The 25,668-nt window shown below is 40.3% G+C and overlaps 5 protein-coding genes across 6 annotated transcripts in view; 3 read left to right on the top strand and 2 right to left on the bottom strand.

The window, feature by feature from the left end:
• LOC311040368 (FERM, ARHGEF and pleckstrin domain-containing protein 1-like) overlaps nucleotides 1-10,097 on the top strand; it is a 72,285-nt gene extending 62,188 nt beyond the window's left edge. For both annotated transcript variants that reach the window (XM_084050613.1, XM_084050614.1), the window contains exons 22-28: nucleotides 93-182; nucleotides 1,362-1,444; nucleotides 2,125-2,222; nucleotides 4,306-4,466; nucleotides 6,776-6,883; nucleotides 7,474-7,625; nucleotides 8,236-10,097. In XM_084050613.1, coding sequence (XP_083906739.1) covers nucleotides 93-182; nucleotides 1,362-1,444; nucleotides 2,125-2,222; nucleotides 4,306-4,466; nucleotides 6,776-6,883; nucleotides 7,474-7,625; nucleotides 8,236-8,308 — 765 coding nt within the window. In that variant the 3' untranslated portion in view covers nucleotides 8,309-10,097. The remainder of the gene's footprint in view (nucleotides 1-92; nucleotides 183-1,361; nucleotides 1,445-2,124; nucleotides 2,223-4,305; nucleotides 4,467-6,775; nucleotides 6,884-7,473; nucleotides 7,626-8,235) is intronic.
• Nucleotides 10,098-11,170: 1,073 nt separating this feature from the next.
• Nucleotides 11,171-14,307, top strand: LOC311040598 (biotin--protein ligase-like; the record flags this gene model as incomplete). The annotated part of the gene is given in 3 exon segments (XM_084050929.1): nucleotides 11,171-11,199; nucleotides 12,473-12,554; nucleotides 12,556-14,307. Coding segments are annotated over 3 exon segments (1,863 nt in total).
• Nucleotides 14,308-14,959: 652 nt separating this feature from the next.
• On the bottom strand, nucleotides 14,960-17,581 carry LOC311040861 (gamma-glutamylaminecyclotransferase-like). The gene is made up of 2 exons (XM_084051231.1): nucleotides 17,382-17,581; nucleotides 14,960-15,518 (listed from the first exon to the last, which is right to left on the bottom strand). Exon 2 carries the CDS (start codon nucleotides 15,492-15,494, stop codon nucleotides 15,006-15,008), a length of 489 nt encoding a protein of 162 aa, XP_083907357.1. The 5' UTR covers nucleotides 15,495-15,518; nucleotides 17,382-17,581; the 3' UTR covers nucleotides 14,960-15,005.
• Nucleotides 17,582-17,676: 95 nt separating this feature from the next.
• Nucleotides 17,677-19,805, bottom strand: LOC311040860 (gamma-glutamylaminecyclotransferase-like). Its single transcript, XM_084051230.1, has 2 exons — nucleotides 19,678-19,805; nucleotides 17,677-18,760 (listed from the first exon to the last, which is right to left on the bottom strand). Exons 1-2 carry the CDS (start codon nucleotides 19,696-19,698, stop codon nucleotides 18,266-18,268), a joined length of 516 nt encoding a protein of 171 aa, XP_083907356.1. The 5' UTR covers nucleotides 19,699-19,805; the 3' UTR covers nucleotides 17,677-18,265.
• A 3,108-nt stretch (nucleotides 19,806-22,913) lies between these two features.
• LOC311041130 (N-chimaerin) overlaps nucleotides 22,914-25,668 on the top strand; it is a 41,755-nt gene continuing 39,000 nt past the window's right edge. Inside the window, exons 1-2 of the mRNA XM_084051632.1 lie at nucleotides 22,914-23,005; nucleotides 23,097-23,231. Of these exons, the coding sequence (XP_083907758.1) occupies nucleotides 23,213-23,231 (19 nt within the window). The 5' untranslated portion in view covers nucleotides 22,914-23,005; nucleotides 23,097-23,212. The remainder of the gene's footprint in view (nucleotides 23,006-23,096; nucleotides 23,232-25,668) is intronic.

The raw sequence follows: 25,668 nt of genomic DNA on the forward strand, positions 1-25,668 counted from the left end.
GTTTTCCATATCTCCCTTCATCCCGACTTCCTCTACTGTCGATTAATCTGCATTCAATCATTCTTTTCAATTTCTCTCTCTCTCATATTCAGTTCAGTGATTGTCTAGTGTATACCAGTCGAGGTATGACACCGTCCAACCAATTTAAAGTTCACGGCCAGCTGCCGCTGTACGGCATGACGGTACGTACTGTATGACCACGACACAGTCCATGACACACGACCACGTGACACTTATAACCTCTGTTTAACCAGTGGGAAGCTGACTTAGCTTTTAGCTATTACTACAACCACAGTCTTCTACTGTTGGTCACTAGGAGCTGCCCAGTACAACCACAGTCTTCTACTGTTGGTCACTGGGAGCTGCCCAGTACAACCACAGTCTTCTACTGTTGGTCACTGGGAGCTGCCCAGTACAACCACAGTCTTCTACTGTTGGTCACTGGGAGCTGCCCAGTACAACCACAGTCTTCTACTGTTGGTCACTAGGAGCTGACCAGTACAACCACAGTCTTCTACTGTTGGTCACTGGGAGCTGACCAGTACAACCACAGTCTTCTACTGTTGGTCACTGGGAGCTGCCCAGTACAAACAGTTACTGCCAGCATCCCAAGTTTTTAATGCAGCATAGTTACTGATCCATACGAGTCCGTATTCCAATTGGAATATGGACTGTTCCTTCAGACCTTGGTTTAACTGCGTTAACAAACAATGATCCTTAGGAATGCTATTGCATACACATTAATGCTGCATTTATTATTATTATATAGGGCCAAATTAGACTTCTACATTTTAGAGGTGACTTTTTTCTCACTCACAAGCTCATATTATCATTATGTGTCAACAGGACAAGGCTTATCCTAAATCATGTTACAGTGAGATCAATCAATGGTTACCATACACTGTTCAATAATGTATGATTTACTGTTACAGACAAATAAATCTACATTCTAAAGGCTGTTACACACCGGCGAATATAGCGAATATACGCAAAATTCGGACTCGTTCCGAATAATTAAAAGACGCTTTTTCGCTTCGCTTTTTCGCTTTTTCGCTCCATGTACGGAGCCATTGACTTTATAAGGTTTTTAAAAAAAACGCATTATTCGCACGAAAAAATCGCCCCGGTGTGTAACAACCTTTAGTATGATGGTTTATGAATATTATAATAATTGTTATTAGTAGTAGTTGTATTAATAATAATACTGATTTAAGATGACAAATTTAAGCACAGTGATTAAAATCAATCATTAATCAAAGATTGTGTTCAACTAGTATGTGAGTGTAACAGATTTAAGATTTCTTTAAATGGGATAACGTGTTAAATGGGGTAAGGTATAACATTCTTGTGTGTGTGTGTAGATCAGAGAAAGTGAAGAGGAGTGGGGAGTTCCTCATTCCTTCACCTTGTTTGGACAGCGCCAGTCTGTGGTGGTAGCTGCAAGGTATGACACACACGCCAAGCCTCCCATGAACTAGTTTTTGCTGTAGTATTCATAAAACTTTAAAAGATAAAAAAGACATAAAATAATCTGAACAACGGGGGAAGGAAGTATGGTGAATAATTCATGAGAGAAACGCAACATCATCCATAATGAATGGCCTCATACTCCTTTAGAAATAACAGTTTAAATGATTAATGACAACTACTAATTCCATTAAATAAGCATTCATATCTGAAGCTCTTTCTCAAAACTGCATCACAATTTCAAACCTATTCTTATTTAGAGTTATATTGGCATTACACTTATAACTTACTGTATGAATATTTGTTTTATGTTTTTGCTATTCACATGAATGCATCAACCTCACCAAGAAAGATTCCTTGTTAGTGCAATCATACCTGTTGATCAGAATATCTGAAATAATTTGTTATTTCAACAGGTATGATTGCACTGATTCCCTCTCTCTCTCTCAACACCTGAATTTGTATGTTATATATTATTACATTATATACTCACTTATTTTTCGGTGCATAATATATCAGGCTTTATTCTCTCTCGTCTCCTTTCATTGACTGTCGATAGATTTGATAGATATCGCTTTGTTGCAAAGTAATGTTGCATTATTTTCTCACATTGAAAATTCGGTTTCTGACTCCCTTCTGTTTGTCTGTCCTCTCCAGCTGTGCGTCAGAGATGGACAGGTGGTTAGAAGACATTAGGATGGCTATAGACCTGGCAGAGCAGAGTAATGGGCTTCACACGGACCTCATTGACAACAGTAAGAACTTTGTGTGTGTGTGTGTGTGTGTGTGTGAGAGATACCGAGCTGTCTTCATTACTTTCATGCGAACACTGCACTTGAATCGGTGCAGATTATCTTTCATCATTGTCATCGGTTTTGTTGGAAACGTTACCTGACCTATGAGTGTCTCCTCCTCTGTCCTTCATCTTTTATAAAGATGTCATTTATTTCAATGAGACTTTGACCAGGTGCCCTTTGATTTAGTTTCCCTATTGTCGTTCAGTCAAAGACCCATGCAATGTATAGTTTTTAAGCAATTAGTGAGCATATTAGCTTACCAAAGGAAAACACAGACTATTTTTCTATTCTATTAGTATCATATTTTTTTATATCTGAGTCTTCGTCCTTCTTTGTTCTGTTTTCACAAGTCGTCAAGCCCAAAAGAATCCATCGTGTCAGCATTGTACTTGTCTAACATGTAGAATATTTAACGTCCCTCACACCTGGTTGGTAGGATAGCTTTATACACAGCAAAGTTCTGACAATGTTCAGAAAACAGATTCACTTTTACAATGGTTGGTTATAATAACAATAGTAAAACTATTTGTATAGCAGCTTTCATGACATGAAATGCAGCTCAAAGTGCTTTACAGAGCAATTACAGAAAAATTACAAATAACTTAAAAATAAAGCAAAAAAAGAAAAGCAAAAGCATAAAACAACATTAAAGGTTATAATTTTACGTTTCTTTGTTAACTGCAGCTTGTCCCCGTTTTCTGTGTGTCATTCCCATGCTCTCTGTACGCTCCTGTACCTCCCACACAAATGTTGAGGAATTTGTATTCTTTTTTACACAAATCTTCTCTTCTGGGGGTTTGTTTATGTTTGTTTATTAAAGGGCATTAGAGACACACGAATGAGCCTCTAGTCTTCCTGGGGTCCTGAACAAAGCAAATACAATACAAATACAAGTAAAATACAAACATTTACAATAAAAATTAATACAAAAAGACAAATTAACAATAAAATAAAATAAAATCCAAAAGTCCAGTGAAATTAAGCAAATACACTAATAACAGTTACATACAAGTTACTTGCAAGGTATTTCTTGATCTGTTTTTTGAAAGTCATTTTGTTATGGATTGTAGATCAGATGTTACCAGAAGGTGCTCCTCTGGTGTTGTACCCATGTTCAGAAGTCATTTGTAACTGATGAGCCAAGCTAGACGGCTTATTGGTGCTAATAATGTTCCGTACTAGCATTAGATGACTCACCCATAATTTCTGTTCAACCATTAGCCATGCCAGATGTTCATGCATATAGCTAATACTTGTCCTATATGAACATCCTAGTGCCAGACGAGCCGCTTTATTCTGAGCAACCTGTAATTTTCAAATCAGATTTTGTAGCTGACGACCAGATTACAGGGCAATATTCTAAATTCAACAGAACTAAAGAATGAATTACTGATTTCATTATGGAGTGATGAAAGCAGAACACTTCCTAGTCATCCCGATTCCTCTTCCCATTATGATGAAAATATTGTTTATATGTTTAGACCAAGCTATCAATAGTTACTCCCAGAAGTTTTATTGTGTTCACTTGTTCAATTTGTGTGGTGCCAATTGTGACAGGATGGATTCTTGCCCAACAGATCTAGATCCAGTCTAGATCCAAGCACAATGGCCTTTGTCTTAGAAATATTTAACACTAACTTGTTGCACTCAATCCATTCATAAATGTCCGTTAAGGCACTGCTCAAAGAGTCAGTTACAGCTTGCTCAGATGTAGCGGCACTGTATAATGTTGTGTCATCAGCATACATAAATGTTTTAACATTCTTTACACACAACGGTAAATCATTCGTGAAACTGGAGTATAACAAAGGCCCTAGGCAACTACCTTGCAGAACCCCACAGTTAATAGTGTTCCAGTTAGGGTTCTCCCTGGCACGAAACATTTTTAGATGGGGTGGGTCCGAGGCACGAAAAGGTTTGAGAACTACTGATTTAGAAGGCATTTGTAGAATCAACCTCAGGTCTTAATGGGTTAAACCATTAACTGACGCCTGTGAAGAGTACAGTATTGTGTATATCTGACCAGTCCGTCATTCCTCAGAGCTGCCAGAGGACGGCGGCCCAGAGGCGGAGTCCGAGGAGGAGCTGTGCGGCTCGCGCTCGTCCCTGGAGCGGCAAGGTCACCGCGGCAACACCACCGTGCACGTGTGCTGGCACCGCAACACCAGCGTGTCCATGGTGGACTTCAGCGTGGCCGTGGAGGTACCCCACCGCTCTGCGTGTGTTTTTTTGGGAGGGGGAGGGGGGGTTAATTAATCTGTGTCCTTTTTATCACCTGTTCCACCTTCAGAGGCGCCATCAAATGTAATGTGTGAAGGCTTATGAGTCACATGCACGTTACTAATTCCATCATACGCCGATTAAGGCAATGCGTAGATTATGGAGATATTCATGTAAATGTGTTCATCCCAATCAGGGTCTTAATCCTAATCTTTATCCCAATCATATTTTATCGCAAGCATAACCATAACCATGATTGATAGGGGTAGATTTTGACTTTCCATTCATTTATTACTTAATCCGTCTGTATGTGTGTACTTCTATGTATGTATGTCACTCTGTCTGAAATGTTTTCCAGAGGGTGCAGCCACAAGGGTATGCAATCCTCTAGGTCGCCTTGTTTAACCATGGAAATACTTACATCACCTTTCTTTCTGTCTTTCTTTCTTTCTTAATGATATGAGTAATAACATCTACCAGATTTGAGAGAGTGAATTTGACTAATAATCAAACCATGTAAACCAGCCATTAGAATAGTCACCTGAAAGCAGTTTAACAGACTTGTTGCCATAACCTGACCGTTCCAAGTAATAATAATTATTGTGCATGTGAATGCAGTCCATGTTGTAACATTATTAGATCTGTCCGGTGCAACTGCAAGCATGTCACCCTATAGTTTCAAGCTACAGTACAAAACTATATTTATCAATGTGAACAATTGTTTCAACGATGTTTACTAAGACTTTCATTACTTTTTATCATCAACGTACAATCCCCCACAACATCTAAAGTTGCATCTAGATTTTATTGTGACTTTTTTGTTTCTTCAAAGGTGTCAACGACGTCTGACTGTATGACCAGCAGACCTAGTCCCACACTTTCTCTCCGTCTCTGTCTCACCGTGGACAAAGGACTGTCCTTCCAATGTATATTTGTCTTCTCTGTTTTCTCACATGTTTGTTCTTCTCCTTTTCTCTCTTGTTGCTGCCTCATCTTCATCTGCCTATCCATCTACAGCCATTCCACTTCCCTTCTCCTGGTCTCTCTCATCATGTCTTCCTCCATCATTCTGTCCTTTCTGTTCATGCTGATGTTGCTAGGGCTGTTTAGTGCAGTCTGCAGGCCAGGCAGTATCCTCTGTCTGTGATCTGCCGGTACAGAGCACACGCCCTGTCGTTTAGTGGCACCTGCTGGAATAGAGAGGTACTGCATTAAGTACCTCTAATGCATTGTTAAACACTGAGCCCCTGTGGCTTACCAGAAAAGCCTTTTAGAGGCAAGCCTTTCTGCATTAGCAATATGACTGCATAAAACATGATGCATGAACATGAGTATTAATGACGTGCCTGTTTATCTGTTACACAAGGATAGGTAGAATAGAAGAGATCTTGACACGAACACGATACACCATAATCAACGTAATACAGTCCTGATGAGCAAAGCTCAGTTTTTTGTGATTCAAACAGAGGCTTGTCTCTATTTGTCAGATACTTGGCCAAAGCTGTAAATCCCTCTACAACCAAGCAAATTCATTTGAATGGCAGAAATCGTGTTTTTTTACACTAATGATGAAGTGCCACAAATTGAATGCTGAATATGCTTTTACATACTGAATTTACCTCTTATAAATGTTAAGTTATGTTCGAAAAGTGAGTTCACAGGCATTCTGAAACACAACTTGCCACAGTAACGTTGCTGTTGTCCAGCTAATGGTCAGTGCACTTTTCTTGGGCCCAGTCCAGTTTAATGACCTGAGTGTAATGACCGTTCTTAGGATCGGTGTAATGGCGTTACTTTACGCAGTTTTATGTAAACTTTTTAAGTGTATACATTTTTATCTTGTCCAGTCTGTATGGTAAAGTATGTTAATGCAATATAACGTAAACAATTGAGGTGGCAATTGGTCTCCGTGCTCTTCTATTGGGACATGTAGATCCTGTGTCTTGGTTAGACATGACCTTTGACACAATCCTGTTTCTGGTTTGACCTGATGGTCAAAATTCTTATTCTCTCCTGAGCAAGCAGGCAGGCTCTATTAGCTCAGTGATAGAAAACGTCAGCTCAAGTTTTAAGTCTAGTGTATGGACTGTTCTGAGGTCCAGTGTACAGAATAGTTTAGTAGTGCATGTAGGCTCCTTGCATGTCTGTCTTCTCCCTGTCCTCTGTCTAATGTCTCTAACAACACAACTGGCCATAAAACATTTTGTCTTTGTGGATTCACATGTCTGTCTCCTGCATTCTCTCATACTTTCTCTGTGTCTCTTTTTTGTTCTCTTCTTGTTGGCCTGCAGAACCAGTTGTCGGGGAACCTCCTGAGGAAGTTCAAGAACAGTAACGGTTGGCAGAAGCTCTGGGTCGTCTTCACCAACTTCAGTCTCTTCTTTTACAAATCTCACCAGGTGAGACATTAAAACCACCCTACACATTATTGTTAAAAAATATATTTTACATCACTAGCTTGAAAGTTTGTCAACCCTTCAGAAGGTTCTACATTTCTGCATGAATATGACCCTAAAACATCATTACATTTTCACAGACGTGAAACGCCTATATACTGTAAGTTTTGTTGTTTGTTTCTGAGTTTCATCCTGTATGTGTTTTGGTTGCACAAGACTAATTAGCAGGGTTTGTTTAATGTATGTAAGTGAGTTTGTTCATTGTAACTGTATTGTAATACATGTGGTCAATTTGTTTTTGTTTATATTTTCTATACCTAGAAAACCACATACAAACACTTAAAATACAGTTTTGGATTCTGCACAGCGTGTGACAAAGACACAGACGGTGCGTTTTTATTAATGCCCCACGGTTACTGAATGTACAACAAAATTAGCACTGGTCATTTATTTATTGAGGAAAATGATCCAATATTACATATTTGAGAGTGTCAAAAGTATTTTTCCTTGTCAAATGGCGGCCGCCTCTTTGTAACCTTGTGGGCTGCTGTATGTCCTATTCTTGATCACGTTTTCTCTCCTCTTCCTCTCAGGATGACTATCCACTGGCCAGTCTTCCTCTGCTAGGGTACTCGGTTACGGTTCCCTCAGAATCTGAGAACATCCACAAAGACTACGTCTTCAAGCTCCACTTTAAGTCCCATGTCTACTACTTCAGATCAGAGAGTGAATACACATTTGAAAGGTACAGTATTAGGGAGTATGACAGATAATCCAGGAGTGCATATTCAAGTAGAGTGTAGATTCCTAAGAAGGGTTTGGAGAATAATTTCCGCAATACACCTCTGAGATGATACAACAAATACTCGACCAAAGCATTTACAAAAAAGCTGGATCCAGTGCACTGAAGTAAATATATAAAATCGGCATAATGTCGATGGCAGACTTTTGTTTTCAGTGGCTCAGTGACTGTAAGACAAGCTAATGTCCTCCAGGGGTCAATAAACTATCAACCTAGAATTTGGTTAAAATTGAAAGCATTTCTTGTTCAAATGATTTGATGAAAATATTTTCATGTGTACGTGTGTTGACAGTGTCTGATAGTACAGAAAGCTTATATGTATTGTATGGAGGTGATACTTGGAAAAGGGGCTTCATAAATGTGTAAGGAAACATTGATATGCAGTTGATTTTCATGGAAATGTAGGAATATAGCTAACATTGATGTGTGCAGAAGGGATCGCCATTAATGAACCTGAAAGTCGCTATAATCGCTAATGTCGCTATAATCAGGGAAAGCATTCGATCTCTTTCACACACCCCATGAACGGCCCTCTGTGCTCCTCTGTCGGCAGGTGGATGGAGGTGATCCGCAGCGCCACCTGCTCTGCCAGCCACGCCCTGCCCTGCAGGAAAGACCCCTACTGATCTTCACCCCGATCAAGCTCACTCCTCTGTAGAAAGACACTCCCATTCACGATACAGCCACATTATCGAGGTATACTGCGTGTCGGTTCATCCGGTCGTTGGGAAACACCTCTGTTGAAACGGCTGACCCACACATGAGTTCAGGGCATGAAAAGCTGACTCAAATCAGTGTTGCTGAATTGTTTTAAACGTACACCCCTCCCCCCTCGACCAACTACAGATTACCCTTCTCCTCACTTGCACACCCTGTGTAGTACGGACTTTAAAAAAAAAACATGCTCTCTTTTACGCCACTAGTGGGAGATTAGAGATAATCTCTCATCCACTGTGTAATTTAAATCTTAAATCATTTTGTATGCCATTCAAGTGGAAGTGCACAGTATTGCTGCCATTGTTTCCTGTCATTCTTTTAAGGATACGTATTTGTTTCAACTTGTCGATACGCTCAAAGTTTGCTTATTGGTTATGAATTAAATAAATCATTTATTTCAGTGTAGAGCTTCAGATACCATCTGCTCCATGTCAAATGTGTTCAAAACACATCTGCAACAAATTGTTGGCCTATTACAATTGTTGCCCAGAATAGGGACACTAGGGTTCACATGGTTTATCGAGCAGAAGAATACGGTAACACATTCTCTGTCCCCCATTCTTCTGGTGGAAACTTGCATGTGAAGCACTGCAATGAAAGAAGTGACAGAAGTTTAAAGGTGGTGTAAGAGATATCGTTTGTTAAAATATGTATTAAATGGCTTTATTTTCCGATTTTCTGTTTACTAAAGCGCTGGAAAGATGGGGGAGTCCCTTGTTGTTGAACAAAAACTCTATAGCAATAATTGCTATCAGAATATTAAATATACAGTATATACTGTACAAATATACACAAAATAATATCAATAACACCACTTTTAATCTTACCCGATGAGTACAACTAACAAAATACACCTTAGGTTGAAAACCAAATCATCCTTAATGCTCTTTGAATCTAACAATATGATTGCTCATTGAATGTGTTTACAAGTGCAACAATATCCTGTTGTCACTCAGGATATTATAATGTCACTTCATTTCTTTGTAAACCTATAGCATAATGTTCCCTGGTGTGAGGGTGGAGACATGTTCTCCTCTACGATGGACGGCACCCGTGAACATTGAAACACTAAGCATTCCGTTTTACGAGCATCATATCCATATCCCGGCAGTCAAGGAAAGGTTTTATGCCATTTCTGAGAAGCCTGAACTCTTTTTACTGTTGGGTTTTTGCGATGTGTGTGAGTTGTGTTTACAATGAGTATTTTGCTGAATTGTTGTATACAGGGGTATTGATGCTGAGGATATGTAAATATATAAACAGCTTATCCTGATTAAGATCTGTATTGGAATATGAGTCCATATGTGGAATATTGTGCACCTGTAAACACACTCAACTGTTAGACCTGTTTGTTTGTGTGACAATCTATACATAACGATTAAATGTGTCCCAATATGCCACTTTTTGGAGACGACTACAAGATTTGTTGATTTTGCTTTTGTAGAGCAAACCTTTGTACGATACTTTGATACACTGTGAAATGTGCCGCTTTATTTCTGTGTTTTTATTTGTTTTCCTGTGAGATGCTGTCGTCTTCAAAGATATGTTCATTTTCTCAGAACACTACACCTTCGTGTCCAGAGAGCCGACAGAGATTGAAATCTTTCAGAGCCAAACGTCTGCCTTTGTGTATTTGATCTGGTTTCTGGATTTTAACATTTTAAATAAAGATGATGAAAAATTCTCTTGATGGACCAACACCAGTGAAGTTGACTTCTTCTTTTCCATAAATAATGAGATGCCATGGGAGTTGGAAGTTTGTAATTAAAGTCAGTTAGAGAAGCATTTCCATATAAGACCTTGAGAAGTCACATCCATGTATGTAAACCATGCGGGGCTTCCTATTTTTTGGATAACATCTTGAATTACAGTGGGTAATATATGGAATTGTGTGACCAAGACATTTGCCTTCTTCAATGGGTAGGATTGTAGCTCAGAAATGGAAAGAACGAAGTGAAAAATAGTCCAATTTAGATGTGTTATTAGATTGGACTATTGAGCAAATAGATGCCAAAACATACTGCCCCTCTTTCTTGAACGTTTCACATCATTTTGAGCCATTTTCCCTACAGTTGTGAGCAAACAAATGAAAACAATTAACCTACCCCTCCAATTAACTCATTGAGTGCCATTAACGTGTTTCACGTGTTTTACCGCTATGGTGCAACGTGCCATTAACGTGTTTCATGTGTTTTTGAAAAAAATATAATTATTATTATTATTTTTTAACCCAAGATATCATTATCTGAAGATTTGCAGCCCCATCCACTCCTTGTTTAACTTATAACTGAAAAAGGCTGTATCTCGCTTCCTAAGCACTGTTTTCACTTTGAAAAAAAAAATGTAATTAGTAATTTTTCGCCACTTGTGATATGTGTGCAAAGTTGCGTAACTTTTTGAGCACGTTTAGGCCCTCATTTTCCCGATTCATTATCGGTAAAATAATCATTGCAGTTTCAATAGGGCCTTGCACTACTGTGCAGTGTTCGGGCCCTAATAATATACACTGATATTTCCCTTTTTTGTTTTTGTATTATTTTACAGTGTTTCCTCTAATTCACTCCTAATATCCTTTATCTTTTCTTCTGTTGTCAGGATTCACTCAGACTAACAGTAAGTGAACACAGAATCTAAGGTTGTTTATACTGAACATGAGTCTCTTCTATTGTTCATACATGTATTTGTTATTTTGCTGTTGTCTCAGTTTAATGTAAAAATGTGTCTTTGCAGCTGATGATGACTGGTGATGCTAGTGGCATCGCTATGAAGACATGAAGCTCTGTTCAGCCTCACACTACCTGTAAGTATCTATGTGTACGTTATTGATGTGTCAGAGTACCGTGTTGTGTTATTTCTTTGCAAACCTCATAACTAAAGTCTGAGCTTTATTGCAGAGTTACAGAGAGTGACGGTTCAAGCCCATGTTCTTCTTCAGACTGATGATAAGATTTCAGTCTGATCAGGCCATTGATTAGTTTGTGTGTGTGTGTGTGTGTGTGTGTGTGCGCGCGCGCCTTTAGTATAACTACAAGTGCACCATAACAATGCACCATCTGGCAGCAACACTCATGCCAAACTGCTGCCCTGGAAAGTCCTTTCTTTTAATTTCTTCACTTTCATTTATTGTGTTTTGTAGTTCAGCTCTTGACTCTGACTCATGCATGTGCCGAAAATAGCAGCTCTAAAAGCTCTAAACACATTGCATCAGCAATTGTGAGCTTAATTGTAGCTCTGCAATTTTTGGCACGCAACACTGTCATACGACTAAGTATAAATCAGGCTTCAGTCAAGCCATGGCCAAGTGAATGAAAGAACTGTAGGGGCAGCAACAAAAAACGGACCACCATTAATATGCGTCACTATATCTTAACCTGCTCACTGATCTGTCTCATATGTACTGTAGGTGCATACTGAATATAATGATGTACTTGAATGACTTATTAAAGTATTAGCAAGACACTTTAGTCTACATCTAAAGTTTCACTTTCATTTAACAACCTGCAGTGACTCAAGTTCACCTAGTAACAGTATTTACTGAATTTCTATTGGTTGTAGCCCGAGTTGCGAGCTGCACACATTAACATTACACACTGTAAAGTGTTGAGCAGAGCTTTTTATATTATATAGTACTATAGTAGTACTAGTACTATAGTACTATAATACTATAGTACTATAGTATTATATAGTACACTAACACTTGTTATTATTATTATTATATCATTATTATTATTTTACTTTCTATAGGGCCTAGGTGCAATAATACCATAATTTACGTCAGGCTAAACACTGTATATAAATTGCTGTAAAGGTACAGAGGTACTAGTTGAACATCAATAAAGATTCATACTGGACAATTACCTCAAACGCACACAAACAAGACGAGGCAAGCTTAACCACTTTCAACCAGGCGTCCCCATTTTGGCGTGATGGTACCCCATGAATCTCCATATTTGGGCATGGCTGACATAGTGATGATGTGATACAATGATGATGATATAACCAGGAAAGTGGATATCCAACATGTACTTGCTTTGCATGGCTCTTATAATAAATTGATACATCTTTCTCAACAGAAGCTTGGAGCTGAAGGACAGCACCATCTTCTCTGTCAAATACGCCTTGGCGGAAAACATCCCAGTGCTTCCTGATGACTTCTAGTAGTGGATTGAACAGTGGGGATGGGTTCCTTGATCAGGATATAACTGACAAACCACCCAATGTGTTGGTGTACACGGGTGGCTGTGAGGAGCGCTTCCAGAGGATCCGTGCTCTCTTAGCTGAGTGCATCGACATAGACCGCTACGTGGTTTACCCACTGCGGCCAAAACAAGTCCTGAGTGAGCCATGGATGCAGAACACCAAGCTTCTGGTGCTGGCAGAGGAAGAGCCGCTCACACCCCAGCTGCAGACCTGTTTCCTAACCTACCTGGGCCTCGGTGGCCGGGTTCTGGGGCTGTCCTCCACATTCTGCCCCGCAGGGCTCCAACTAGAGGTCAGAGAGAGGCTATGTGGACGGATCAGCAGGCTGAGCTTCACCGGGGAGAACAACGCGGCGTTGGAGCTCAGCCTGCTGGCCAGTGGGAAGGTGTTTGTTAGGGACCCACAAGGAGGAGGAGAGGTAGAGCTTTGGGGGGAGCTGAAAGGGGAGGTCCTGCATGGGGAGGAGAAGGACATGGTCATCATCAGGCTGGCCCATGGCAAGGGCGAAGGGGAAGCCATCCTGTGTCAGGTGCACCTGGAAACTACACCAGACTCACAGGAGGTGACATCGGAAGGCTTTGACGAGCTGAAATTCAGCAACACACGGCGCTACAAGGTCTTAACTGAGATTCTCTCTTCGCTGGGACTGACCTGTGAGCTGAACCAGGTGCCGCCTCCAAGTCCTGTGTATGTGTTCTCCACCAGTGAGGAGAACAAGGCCCGCTTCCTGAAGTGGCTGCGAGGTCATGCAGACCCAAACGGTTTTATCAGGTCATCCAAGGCCCCTCTCAGGCTGGTGTCTGGCGCTGACCTTGAGACTGCGTTGCCTGAAGGGACACTGGCCCTCGTCACTGAGCCTTCAGAGTCCTTGAGGCTGGAGCAGTTCAACCTGGACACGTACAGAAAGCACCTGCAGACCCAGACACTGGGTCGTACGCTGCTGTACACTGAGGTTACTCCCACCACCATGGACCTGCTGGAAGGGCTGGTGCAGCATGTACCTGAGCAGACAGGCTTGATAGCCATTGCTGCTCGGCAAAGTCAAGGCAGAGGTCGTGGAGGGAATGCCTGGCTGAGTCCTCTGGGCTGTGCCACTTTCACACTTAATGTCCAGGTGGAATCTAGATCCAGGCTCGGCCATAGAATATCCTTCATTCAACATCTCGCTTCCCTGGCAGTGGTGGAGGCAGTACGCACCTTGCCTGGATACCAGGACATAGATATGAGGCTGAAGTGGCCCAATGACATTTACTACAGTAACCTGATGAAGCTTGGGGGAGTGCTGGTGACTTCTACAGTCAGTGGACCGACCATCCATCTGCTGATTGGCTGTGGCTTCAACGTCAGCAACAGCAATCCTACCATCTGCATCAATGACCTGCTGGTGCAGCATAACCGAGATCACGGCACCAGCCTGGAGGCCCTGAGTCCAGCCCAGCTCATAGCGCGGACTGTTACCTCCCTGGAGGACCTCATCTCAGCCTTCCAGCAAGGAGGACCAGAGGCCGTCCTGCCCACCTTTTATACGAGATGGCTTCACAGCGGGACTCGGGTGCGTCTGTGGAGTGAGGACGGACCGGAGGCGGACGTCGTGGGCCTGGACGACAATGGCTTCCTACAGGTATACTGCAAAGAGCAGGGCGTTGTGTCCGTGGAGCCCGACGGCAACTCCTTCGACATGATGAAGAATCTGGTGGTCAGGAAGTGACATCAGAACACAACGACCTGACAAGGACATTTTCAGAGCCCTGATGACAGCCTCTTTAACACTGGAGATGAAGCTATGATACATACTCATACATAACTCATTTTTAATTGACAAACTTTATGTAACTGTATTAATGTATTCTTTCCCCCAAATGATTGACTTTTATGTCATAATGAAATCGAATACCTGATTTATACTTGGTTGTGAGACTTTTCAAATCAATCAACACTTTCAAATGCATTAAAACACATAGATAACGCAGCTTTGATTAAACTAAAGCATAAAGTTCACTTGTGTTACATTTGTTATCTAGCAAAGCAAAATAAAGCAAGCTTTAGGCCTATGCAAGTTGATACTCATACACTATTGAAATGAATGGAAACCAGTGGCTTGATGTTTTAGAAAATTGTTACCAGTAATGTAAAGAATACTGTGACAATTAATTAGGCATGTAAACATGCAAGACTTAACCACTGGTACTGTCCTGTAATCTCTCATTCTTGTCATTATCTATAGCACTTTTTATAATGCTAGAGCTAAAAGACACCAAATGTCATTGTTGTCATTCTCTAGTATATTGTTACAGCCAGCCATATTTGTATTTATTATAATATATTTGTATTTGGTTTATTTTATCTTAATCTGATGCTAAACCCTAACAGCTTTATCTAGAATATCTACTATTCCTTGGGTTCTAGCTACAGTATGTTTGATATCATGAAAAGACGTGTGTGGTCCATGTACTCCAAGCCATGATTCCCATAGGAGTCATAGTTGTCATAGTTGGGCAGTGTGGGCCAGTCCGGCTGGTATGTCTTTGTGCTGTATATAAACGCTTCGACCACGCTCCCCACCAATGGACTTTCCTCTCCATGTTTCCTTCCAACCCATTCTACCACCTCCAGCTTTACTGTGGTCCGTTGGTACATGGTGGGAACGCCCTCGAAAGCATCCAGGAACTCCAGCATCCGGTCATCGACGCTGTAGATCTCGCCCAGGATGCGCTGGCCCTCTCCTGGAATGTTGAGGAGGGCAGGGACGTTGCATTCGCCGGCCATCACAAGCGGATATTTCTCCACGGTGCGTGCAGAGGCGAGGAACTGGGACTTGCCGTTGGCTGTGTCAAACATGCGATGGTAGTTGGGCTGGCCCTTCTTCAGGGTCCCGTACACGAACACATGCGTCATCTGGGCGCAGGATGTAAAACACGTCTGGAAAACAAGACAGTCGATATATTGACTTGGTGTCACGTCGGGCATCTCATTGACTCAGAGGGCTGTGCTTAAAAACAATTCCAACATTTAGAAAAATGTCCATAAATACATTTTTTTTAAGTTTAAGAAGTAGTGAAAATGGCAGATCTACAAGCTCACAACGCAGCGCGAAGTGACGCGTTATGACCTTGTAGATCTGCTATTTTCACTCGCTTGGGTCCCCAGCAAACGTCTTATTTCTCTTTTGGGTCTTTAGCTAAAAGGTTTGGGAACCACTGTCCTAGACCACCAATGTTTTGATTGATAGTTTGAATAAAGGTGCAAAATGTTCTAACCAATTTGAAAAAGATAACAAACATAGATTTTATTAAAGTTTCTATTTGAGAACATTTAGCTTATAAGCACAACAAATAAACACAAACAACTTTGATAGATACAAATGTTAGATTTAGTAGGCTATATTAAACATCAATTTATGAGTAGAACATTTATGGACGTGGACGCTCACAGTAGCCTTACTGTAATAGGAAAAGGCACTGGATGGTGTGCTGTCTATCTATACACAAGAATGCTATGAATGACACTTCATGTCACATGATGGAGGACCACATCAGAAATGTGGACCTCTAAAGGAAATTGTTTAAGCACAGTATAAAACGATGGCTTGTTTGTGTGAGTATACTGTACTACACACACACACACACACACACACACACACACACACACACACACACACACACACACACACACACACACACACACACACACACAGACCTTATTAAAAACAAAGCAACTAACAAAGAGTCTCTCCTATCTCAAGGTAAGATTAGGTATGACTGTCAATGAAGCCCTTTGGACTTTTGTATAGGCTAAGTGGCGGAGTTCAATGATTAAATCTAATAGAACTGGGATGACGTTTGTCCTACATGTCATCGCAGGGGCAGATCATTACATTAATAATGAATCTGGTTTAGGTATGCCAAAGAGAAAACATTTACAATACTCAATATTGTCAATACTTTTAACTATATCAAACATGCATTGTGTTAGTTGCAGCTGTGTTTATCTTGTCATAAGACGGTGGAAAGGATGTATTATATGGTCTGACTGAGAGTGAGACTTTGTGATAACAGCATGCGCCACCGTCCAATACAACATTAACACTTGAAGTTACACATTTACAGTGGTGTAAAGTAACCAAGTACATTTACTCAAGTACTACATTTAGGTAACACTTTTAGTTTAGGTATTTTTTGCTTTACTGGAGCATTTCCAATTGTCAGTACTTTTACTTCTACTCCACTACATCTCAAAGGTAAATATTGTACTTTTACTCCACTACAATAATTCGAAAACTTTAGTTACTTTGTAGATTTTTATATTTATTACAAAACATACATTACCCACTTCAGCCCTACTGTAAATTAAAACTTGTGAAACGAGACTTCATAATGAGTACTTTCTACTTTTGGTACTTTAAGTACATTTTGATACCAATACTTTTGTTCTTTTACTCAAGTACATTTTTTATTCTTCTTTACTTATTCTTTTACTTGTAGCAGAGTATTTCTACATTGCAGTATTGATACTCTTACTTAAATAAAACATTTGAGTACTTTTCCCACCACTGCAGCACATTTATAGTACCTACACATTTCTTCTGAAGCAACAATGGACCGTGCCCGCCTGTACTGCATAACTATGTTATAACATGTACAACTTCTTGATATTACATTACTATTACATTTCCCTATTAACTTATGAGGCTGCTAAGCAGAAACCAACTTGTCAAGATGGTGTAGAATGATGAAACACAACTAATGACCAAAGACGTTTGTTTATTCATGAGGACATTCTTACCGTCAGTGAAGCGAGGAAAGGCTCTCATAGAGAATGTACAAATCATCATGACAATCCTGAAGAAGCTCCTTCCAGCGCCATCGTGTGTTCACACATCCATGGTCAGCAAATGTTATTTACAACATCACATAAATGACTAAAGAGTCCAATGTTATAGAACCATCTTCAGGCCTGGAATTTCATCATTTTAGGGGCAGGGCCACCTGGCCTTTGGTGTTGTCAATGTTTTCACTTTAGGACACAATGGTGATGATTTTAAGTCCATGCCATGGAAATAATGAATTGAACTTAAGGGTTAAGGAAATTAAAAGTTGTTTATTTCAATATTTATTTATTTGTACAAATTACCAATATTTGTACAAATTACCAATAGTTGTACAAACTCCTGAGTCAATAGTTCATACAAGCTCAGCCCTGGATTCTGAAGCAAGTATAGGACATTTATTTTTTTTACTTTATCCACAAAAACAGGTCTCATTAGTAAATAATATGATCTTAAAGGAGAAAATATATTCACAAGTTAAAATGTTTAACTTCTAAGTCTGAATCCCTTTTTAATGTCTTAACCAATTAAACCATATACTTCATTGACTGGGTTCCCCCAGGGGTCTACACATTAAATAGCTGATCTACCACCTCACAGTCACAATGTGTCGCACTGCGACGTGTTGAGAGCTTTAGATTGGCTATTTTCACTGAATCTTAGCCTATTATGAAATGGCCACAATATGGATGCTACAGTTCATGTGGTTAATTATTTAAAAACTACATTGTAACAAAATAATTAAATGCTAAATTCTTCTTCGTCTAGGTGCTATTCTGGTATCTAGCTAAGTTTGATGATATCATGAAATTACTTCTGTTGTCTAGTGAGCTACAGTGCATCAGTCTCTGGCCTCTCTGGTAACATAATCCAAGCCGTGATTCCCATAGGAGTCATAGTTGTCATGGTTAGGCAGTGTGGGCCAGTCCGGCTTGTACGTCTTTGTGCTGTATATAAATGCTTCGACCACGCTCCCCACCGACGGACTTTCCTCCCCATCTTTCCTTCCAACCCATTCCACCACCTCCAGCTTTACTGTGGTCCGTTGGTACATGGTGGGAACGCTCTCAAACTCATCCAGGAACTCCAGCATCTGGCCATCGACGCTGTAGATCTCGCCCAGGATGCGCTGGCCCTCTCCTGGGATGTTGAGGAGGAAAGGGATGTTGTATTCGCCGGCGATCACAAGTGGATATTTCTCCATGGTGCGCGCTGAGGCGAGGAACTGGGACTTGCCTTTGGCTGAGTCAAACATGCGATGGTAGTTGGGCTGGCCCTTCTTCAGGGTCCCGTACACGAACACATGCGTCATCTGGGTGCAGGATGTTAAACACGCCTGGAAAACAAGACAGTCGATAATCAGGCTTGGTGTCACCTTGAGCATGCTCTGAGAAAGTCCCAACAATTCACACAGTGGTGGATGTCAGTACTATGACATGGGCATAACCGGGACACAGACAAACAGACAGTCAGTCAGATATAGACACATATGGATTTATACACACCAAGCTTTAAAATGATCCATCTACATCTACTCTGTATATCTGCCAGTAGTTTGAGGCTCATTTGATATGTTCCATACTAGCCTTAGATCAAGACTCTCGTAGATGTGTTTTATCGATTTTGACAGTTTTATATCTAGAGTCTTAGCGACCACCCCTAGTTTGCCCTGGAATGTCACGAGTAAAGCCCGTATTTCTCCGAACATGTACAAATGCAATATACAAGGTGCTTACCCGCTTTCCCTAAATATTAACAAGGTGTCCGGAGTATTTGTGCAATGTATTAGTCCATATTTTTCCCATTAAGAACCGTTTTAATCCCGTCTGTGGCCGTAAGCCATTTCCCCCCTTCGCTTACTTCTTGTTTACATTGAGTGTAATTCCGGCTTTCACCGGATGGGCCCCGTCACTACCGCCCATTGAGAATTTCCGACAGAATCGGCCACAGACGGGATTACAATACTTCTTTATTGAACAATATGGACTAATACATTGCATAAATACTCCGGACACCTAGTTAACATTTGGGGAAAGCGGGTAAGCACCTTATATTTTGCATTTGTACATGTTCGTAGAAATACGGGCTTTACTGGTGACATTCCAGGGCAAACTGGGGGAGTGGTCGCAAGTCATACTCGATAAAATGCATCAACGATAACATTGATCTAAGGCTACAGCATATGTTCCATCCATACAGTGTATATCTTACAGCTAAACCCCCCCCCCCCCCTAATTCTAACAAAATACTAACCTTGACTATTTTATTGTTCATGGACTTTTGGTCAGGACCATGTGTACAAGATATTTTGCTGTGATTTATAAATCTCTCCGGCGTTGTTGTATTCTTACTTCTATGCTCTGATCATAGCCTAGAGGCTCTGATGTACTGTACAACATGTACACCAATGTTTACTTCCTGCTTTGTCAGGTGCCGGCAGTACGAAGAACGCGATTGGCCAACTCAATTTCAATGACACGTTTGCGCAAACGTTCGCAACGTGATGCCGTCACTCATTACGTTGCAAAAAAAACATCAAAAAAGAAAAAGAGACCAGTGGTTCTCAACGTTGGGTCAGGGCAGGGACCCCCAATTGGTCCTTGAAGGGGTTCCAGAATGGACCCCTACAGGCCTGTAACTCAACTCTTGAGTGTATATAGTTTGACTCGGTTCCACAGCTAAATATTGTGAAAATAGTAGATCTACAAGCTCACAACACCTCGCATTGCAAGGCATTGTGAACTTGTAGATCTGCTATTTTCACAATTCTTGCCTCTTACTTATATTATTTGACAATTTGGTCAATGTTTAGCCAGTTTAACATTTTTATAGTATAGTTTGTTGATTACTTTTGATGCAGTAATGATATTTTTTCTTTTCTTTCTTTGTTTTGTTTTTTTAGGTATCAAAAAGGTCCTTAAATTGTTACTTCACTTTACTGTCATCAGCCAGAGTTTAAATAGGGCTGAAGTGGTTAAATGTATGTTTCGTAATAATAATTCAAATCTACAAAGTAACTAGTAACTAACGTTTTCAAATAATAAACAGTATTAGCCTCTGAGATTTAGTGGAGTAGAAGTAAAAGTATTGTTGCAAATTGGAAATACTCAAGTAAAGTAAAAGTACCTCAACATTGTACTTAAGTACAGTACTTGAGTAAATGTAATGAGTTACTTTCCACCACTGGCTATTTGTTAGCTGGAACAAGTCATACACAGAGACATTAAACCCACTGGTCAGCACCGGTTCTTGGATTTCCCACATCACCCTATATTAGTTATGGTGTTAAGGCGTTGTTCTGGTAAAATAAAGGATAAATACAAATTAAATAATAAATACAACTATCAGGGGAAAAAACAAACTCAGTAATAACTTACCGGGAACTCCTGCCCCTTTTTTGTTTTGGGTTATTTGTTCAGTTGGTTTCAAGTATGTTTATTTGTTTTTTAAATAAATGATTTGAGTCTTCTGGTGTGGCGTCCTTTATAATATGCTATGGGCTCTGTCTTTTGAATGGAGAGGCAGTAACATACCGGTAAGTACATTTTGATGTCAAACTTTTGTACTTTTAGTTAAGTAAAAGTTTGAATACGGGCCTTTTACGAGCTCACAATGCATTGTGATGCCATGCTTTGGGAGCTTGTAGATCTGCTATTTTCTGTATTTTTGTGTGACAGCATTTTATGACAAAGTATGAAATAGAATCAATGTATTTAAAAATGTTCTTGCTGATATACATGTTTAATTGTAAATGCCTCCACTTCTCAAATATTTGATTAATTGAAAATGTAATCGATAAAATAATAACTAAGAAAATAATGAATAGCAGCCCTCATCCAGAATTCCTCGACATTAAAAACAAAACAAAAAGCCTGGTCCTCAGAGATTCCCTGAATCTGCTGATTCTACACCAAAACCCTTGATACTTTGACTGGTTTTCTATCTTACCAGGTTCTGTTGTGCTGCTGGTTTTCTCTTCCAATGGTTCTCAAAGTGGGGTCCCTGAGGTGGTTCCAGCCAGGGGGTCCCCGGCAAAAAACACCATTAGGGAGCTCCAGGGGGGGCAACTGCAAAGAAGAGGAAAATGGGGGGAAAGGGAATTCATAAAGAAGTATAACAAATAAATAAACAAATACATGTATAACATTATTGTGCCAGTTTAACCACTTTCAACCTGCCATCCCCATTGTCCCTATTGTCATTGTCAAAGTGTTGAAACATTTTCAGAATCTTCAAATAGTCTATTTACATTCTCACAATGGTTCACATGTGACACATTGTGAGCTTGTACATGGGCCATTTTCAATATTTTCAGTCTGGTTCAGTCGGTTCTTTTTTCAAATAATAATAATAAATATTTGAGGGTCCTTTTGGGGACATGGAATAGTTTGGGAACCCCTGGAATAGATCAGATGACTCCCTGATTTTGAGCAATTCAAATCACTAATAATTTAGACGAAAGAAAATGTATTGTGATCGCACTGCAGCATGAATCATTGTCAGTTATTCACTGACATACCGGTAGGCTATTCATGAATCATTGGGGTTAGGATCCATCAAACAAAAATAAATAGATTTTAATGTAATCATTCAGATCCACCACTATATCGATCTGTATGTTTCCTGTCATGATTGATTGAATAATTTCATCTTCAGCTAAGGTCAGGTCCAGTCAGCCTCCGTTGCCATAGATACACCCCCCCCCCCGCGCCCGCGTGCACACACACACGCACGCACACACACACACACACACACACACACACACACACACACACACACACCTCCAGTGGTGTAAAGTACATGTACTCAAGTACTGTACTTACACACACACACACACACACACACACACACACCTCCAGTGGTGTAAAGTACATGTACTCAAGTACTGTACTTAAGTACAAGGTAAATGGTATTTTTTACTTTACTGGAGTATTTCTTTTTTTCAGTACTTTTACTTCTACTCCACTACATCTCAGAGGCAAATATTATACTTTTACTCCACCTCAATTATTTGAAAACTTTAGAACTGTTACTTTGTAGGTTTTTATTATTATTACAAAACATAAATTACCCACTTCAGTCCTATATACATTCTGGCCATTTGAAAATAGCAGATCTACAAGCTCAATGCACTGATGCACTGTAGATCTGCTATTTTCTAAAGACTTAACTTGTGAAATGGGATCTTCTGCATAATGAGTACTTTCTACTTTTGGTACTTTAAGTATATTTTGATACCAATGCTTTTCTGCTCAAGTCAATATTGAATGCCAAGACTTTAACTTGAAACAGAGTATTTCTACATTGCAGTATTGATACTTTTACTTAAGTAAACAATGTGAGTACTCCTTCCACCACTGCACACATCATGGATGTATCAGGACTTTACTAAGGCGGTAGGAGCCCGATATATCATAACCTTATGTTTAACTCTATGATTATAACTCTATGGGTAGGAGGGGGGCAAAACGGATCACGTGACATAGTATCAAAGATGGCGAACCACGACGTAGATAGAGTGGAAGCAACAGCAGCGCCGTGATAACAGCAGATACTAACAGCAGCTCGGCTGATATCTTCGGTACGTGTGTGTGTTTTTCTTTTTGAACGAGTTGTTCCCGAATAATGCTCCGTTGTGTTTTCATTTCATTGTGTTTTTCTTTTTCTTGTAGGATCCGAGCTCTAAAGTAATAGAAGCCACGTTTGCTGCTGCTGTGCTGGGATCATTCTGGCATCTGTCTGTCTGTCGCACCATCATTTAACCCAGCAGCTCATCAGAGGCAGGGAGATGGCCCTAAATGTGTTTGGTAAGAAGAACAATCATCATCACACCTGTGTACATGTACAACTTCTAATCATACTGGCTCTATTATGTGCAATTGAATTACTACGTGTGTGTGTGTGTGTGTGTGTGTGTGTGTGTGTGTGTGTGTGGTAACAGGAGAGGTGGGCACTTATAGAGACATCTGGGCACCTCGATGTAAAATTGGCTATTTTGTCCAACATGTTAAAAAAATAAAATATTAGAAAAATTGTCCTAATTCAAGTAAAGTATACGTGATTAGAACCTGCTTAAACATTCGACAATTAAGGTCTAATATTTCTACAATTGCTACAGATTGCTATAAAACCTGTATATCCAGTCATTTTGGGGCATAAACAAGAAGTTGGAGGATAAAATCAAGTCTGATAATGATGTGCCGTACGTTCACATCATGTATACTTTACATTACTTCATTTTATTTTTTAACATTTTGGACAAAATAGCCAATTTTACGTTGAGGTCCCCAGATGTCCCTAGTGCCCACCTAGTTGTTTAGGTTAAGGGGATATGGAATGAATGTAAGTTAATGCAATTTCCCCTTTGCAAAACCTGTGTGCCCAGGTGTCCCTATAGTCCAAGGGCCAGCACTGATATTCAACACAAATTGGTACCATCTAAGGTGACCGTAAGGTTTTTGTATTTTTGTCTTCCTACATGTCTCTAGTTTATATTTTGGTATGATAACCCTTCCAATCTTGTAGCTTAATGGCAGTTATCACTACCTACCGGCTAATGTATCCGGTAGGAGACACAAAGTAGAATCTTTGTGTCTCCTACCCCGGGCATCAAATTATTGCGACAAAAAACAAATATATCCATGTATTCAAGGCTTCATGGGGTGTGCAATTGATAGAAAATAAATATTTTTTTGGGTGAACTCCTCCTTTAAGTTTTTCAGGGGGACTCTCTACCCATTCAGCTATGACCACCCCAGACAGAAGGAGGGTCAAATTTTACAAGCTTATGGAAAGCAGTCTTTTTGCAAACACCAAAAATCTGAGAAGTTATCAATTGCACACCCCATGAAGCCTTGAATACATGGATATATTTTGTTTTTTGTCGCAATAATTTGATGCCGGGGGTAGGAGACACAAAGATTCTACTTTGTGTCTCCTACCGGATACATTAGCCGGTAGGTAGTGATAACTGCCATTAAGCTACAAGATTGGAAGGGTTATCATACCAAAATATAAACTAGAGACATGTAGGAAGACAAAAATACAAAAACTTTACGGTCACCTTAGGTGGTACCAAAATATGTCTTGGCCCCTGGACTACTAGTGCCCAACTATCGTCATCGTGTGTGTGTGTGTGTGTGTGTGTGTGTGTTCCTGACAGGCTGCATTTTGGAATAATGTTAGGACTTAGGACATGAAACCAGTTTATTTGGGGGTAGGCATGTGATTCTGGCTACAAAACTGATGTCTCTATTTAGATTACACTGAAGTTTCATAGAGTCGTTTAGGTTAAGGGGATATGGAATGAATGTAAGTCAATGCAATGTTACCTTGGCAAAACCTGTGTGTGTGTCACTGGCTGGTAAACTGGTCCCTTTTGAAAACCATGTTGTGTTCACTATTTGAAATTCTCAGACACACTCCTCTAACGCAGTCCATTTGTAGTTTCTCTTTGCATTAAAGAGATGATCACATCAATCCTGTCGGGAACATTTGGCAATTTTGGCAATGCGCCTGTTGATTATCAGTAAATGCACGTACTAGCTTGTTGGAGGTGACGTAAGACCTTCCTCAAATGATTTTGGCTGTTCTTCAAATTCAGCGCACATCCAATCAGACAGACACACACACACACACACACACACACACACACACACACACACACACACACACACACACACACTGCTTAACAGGATAAAATATGATGTCATCTTTAAAAACGGACACACACGCCCCATCTCCACCCTACCATTGTAGAGGTATTGCAGTAGGTCATATGAGATATGAGTGCTTGTTGATTAGTAAGGCAACCTGCAGATTGATGTAACGTTCTGTCCCATACAAAGACAAAAAGGGGAAGTATCAGGTGTCTGGATGCATTGAGTAATGCCTCCCGAAAGACGGAAAAAGCTAGAATCACTTTCCTGGGCCGTGTTGGTGCTTATTTTGAAGACAGGATACAAGGAAAGCGAGTGTGGAGTAGATAAGGCTTGTACTGTCACACACACACACACACACACACACACACACACACACACACACACACACACACACACACACACACACACACACACACACACACACACACACACACACACACACAAACACCAAGATAGGAAATGGTTGGTTAGTATGAGCCAAGAAGAGAACATGGAGAAAACTCGCCCTTGTATTTGTGAGATGCTTGCTGTGTAAAACCATACCACTTGCACTCTCAATACTATTAATATGTGACCATAATCA

The sequence above is a fragment of the Gymnoscopelus microlampas genome, assembly GCF_963454915.1.
Source record: "Gymnoscopelus microlampas genome assembly, chromosome: 24".
Taxonomy (NCBI): Eukaryota; Metazoa; Chordata; class Actinopteri; order Myctophiformes; family Myctophidae; genus Gymnoscopelus; species Gymnoscopelus microlampas.

What these genes read in the sequence shown, in the direction of transcription:
- LOC311040861 (XM_084051231.1), bottom strand. Translation starts at nt 15,494, where the DNA reads ATGACGCATGTGTTCGTGTACGGGACCCTGAAGAAGGGCCAGCCCAAC.
- LOC311040860 (XM_084051230.1), bottom strand. Translation starts at nt 19,698, where the DNA reads ATGAACAATAAAATAGTCAAG. An exon ending in TGAACAATAAAATAGTCAAG is followed by an intron (nt 18,761 to 19,677) that starts GTTAGTATTTTG and finishes CTTGTTTTCCAG; the next exon opens with GCGTGTTTAACATCCTGCAC.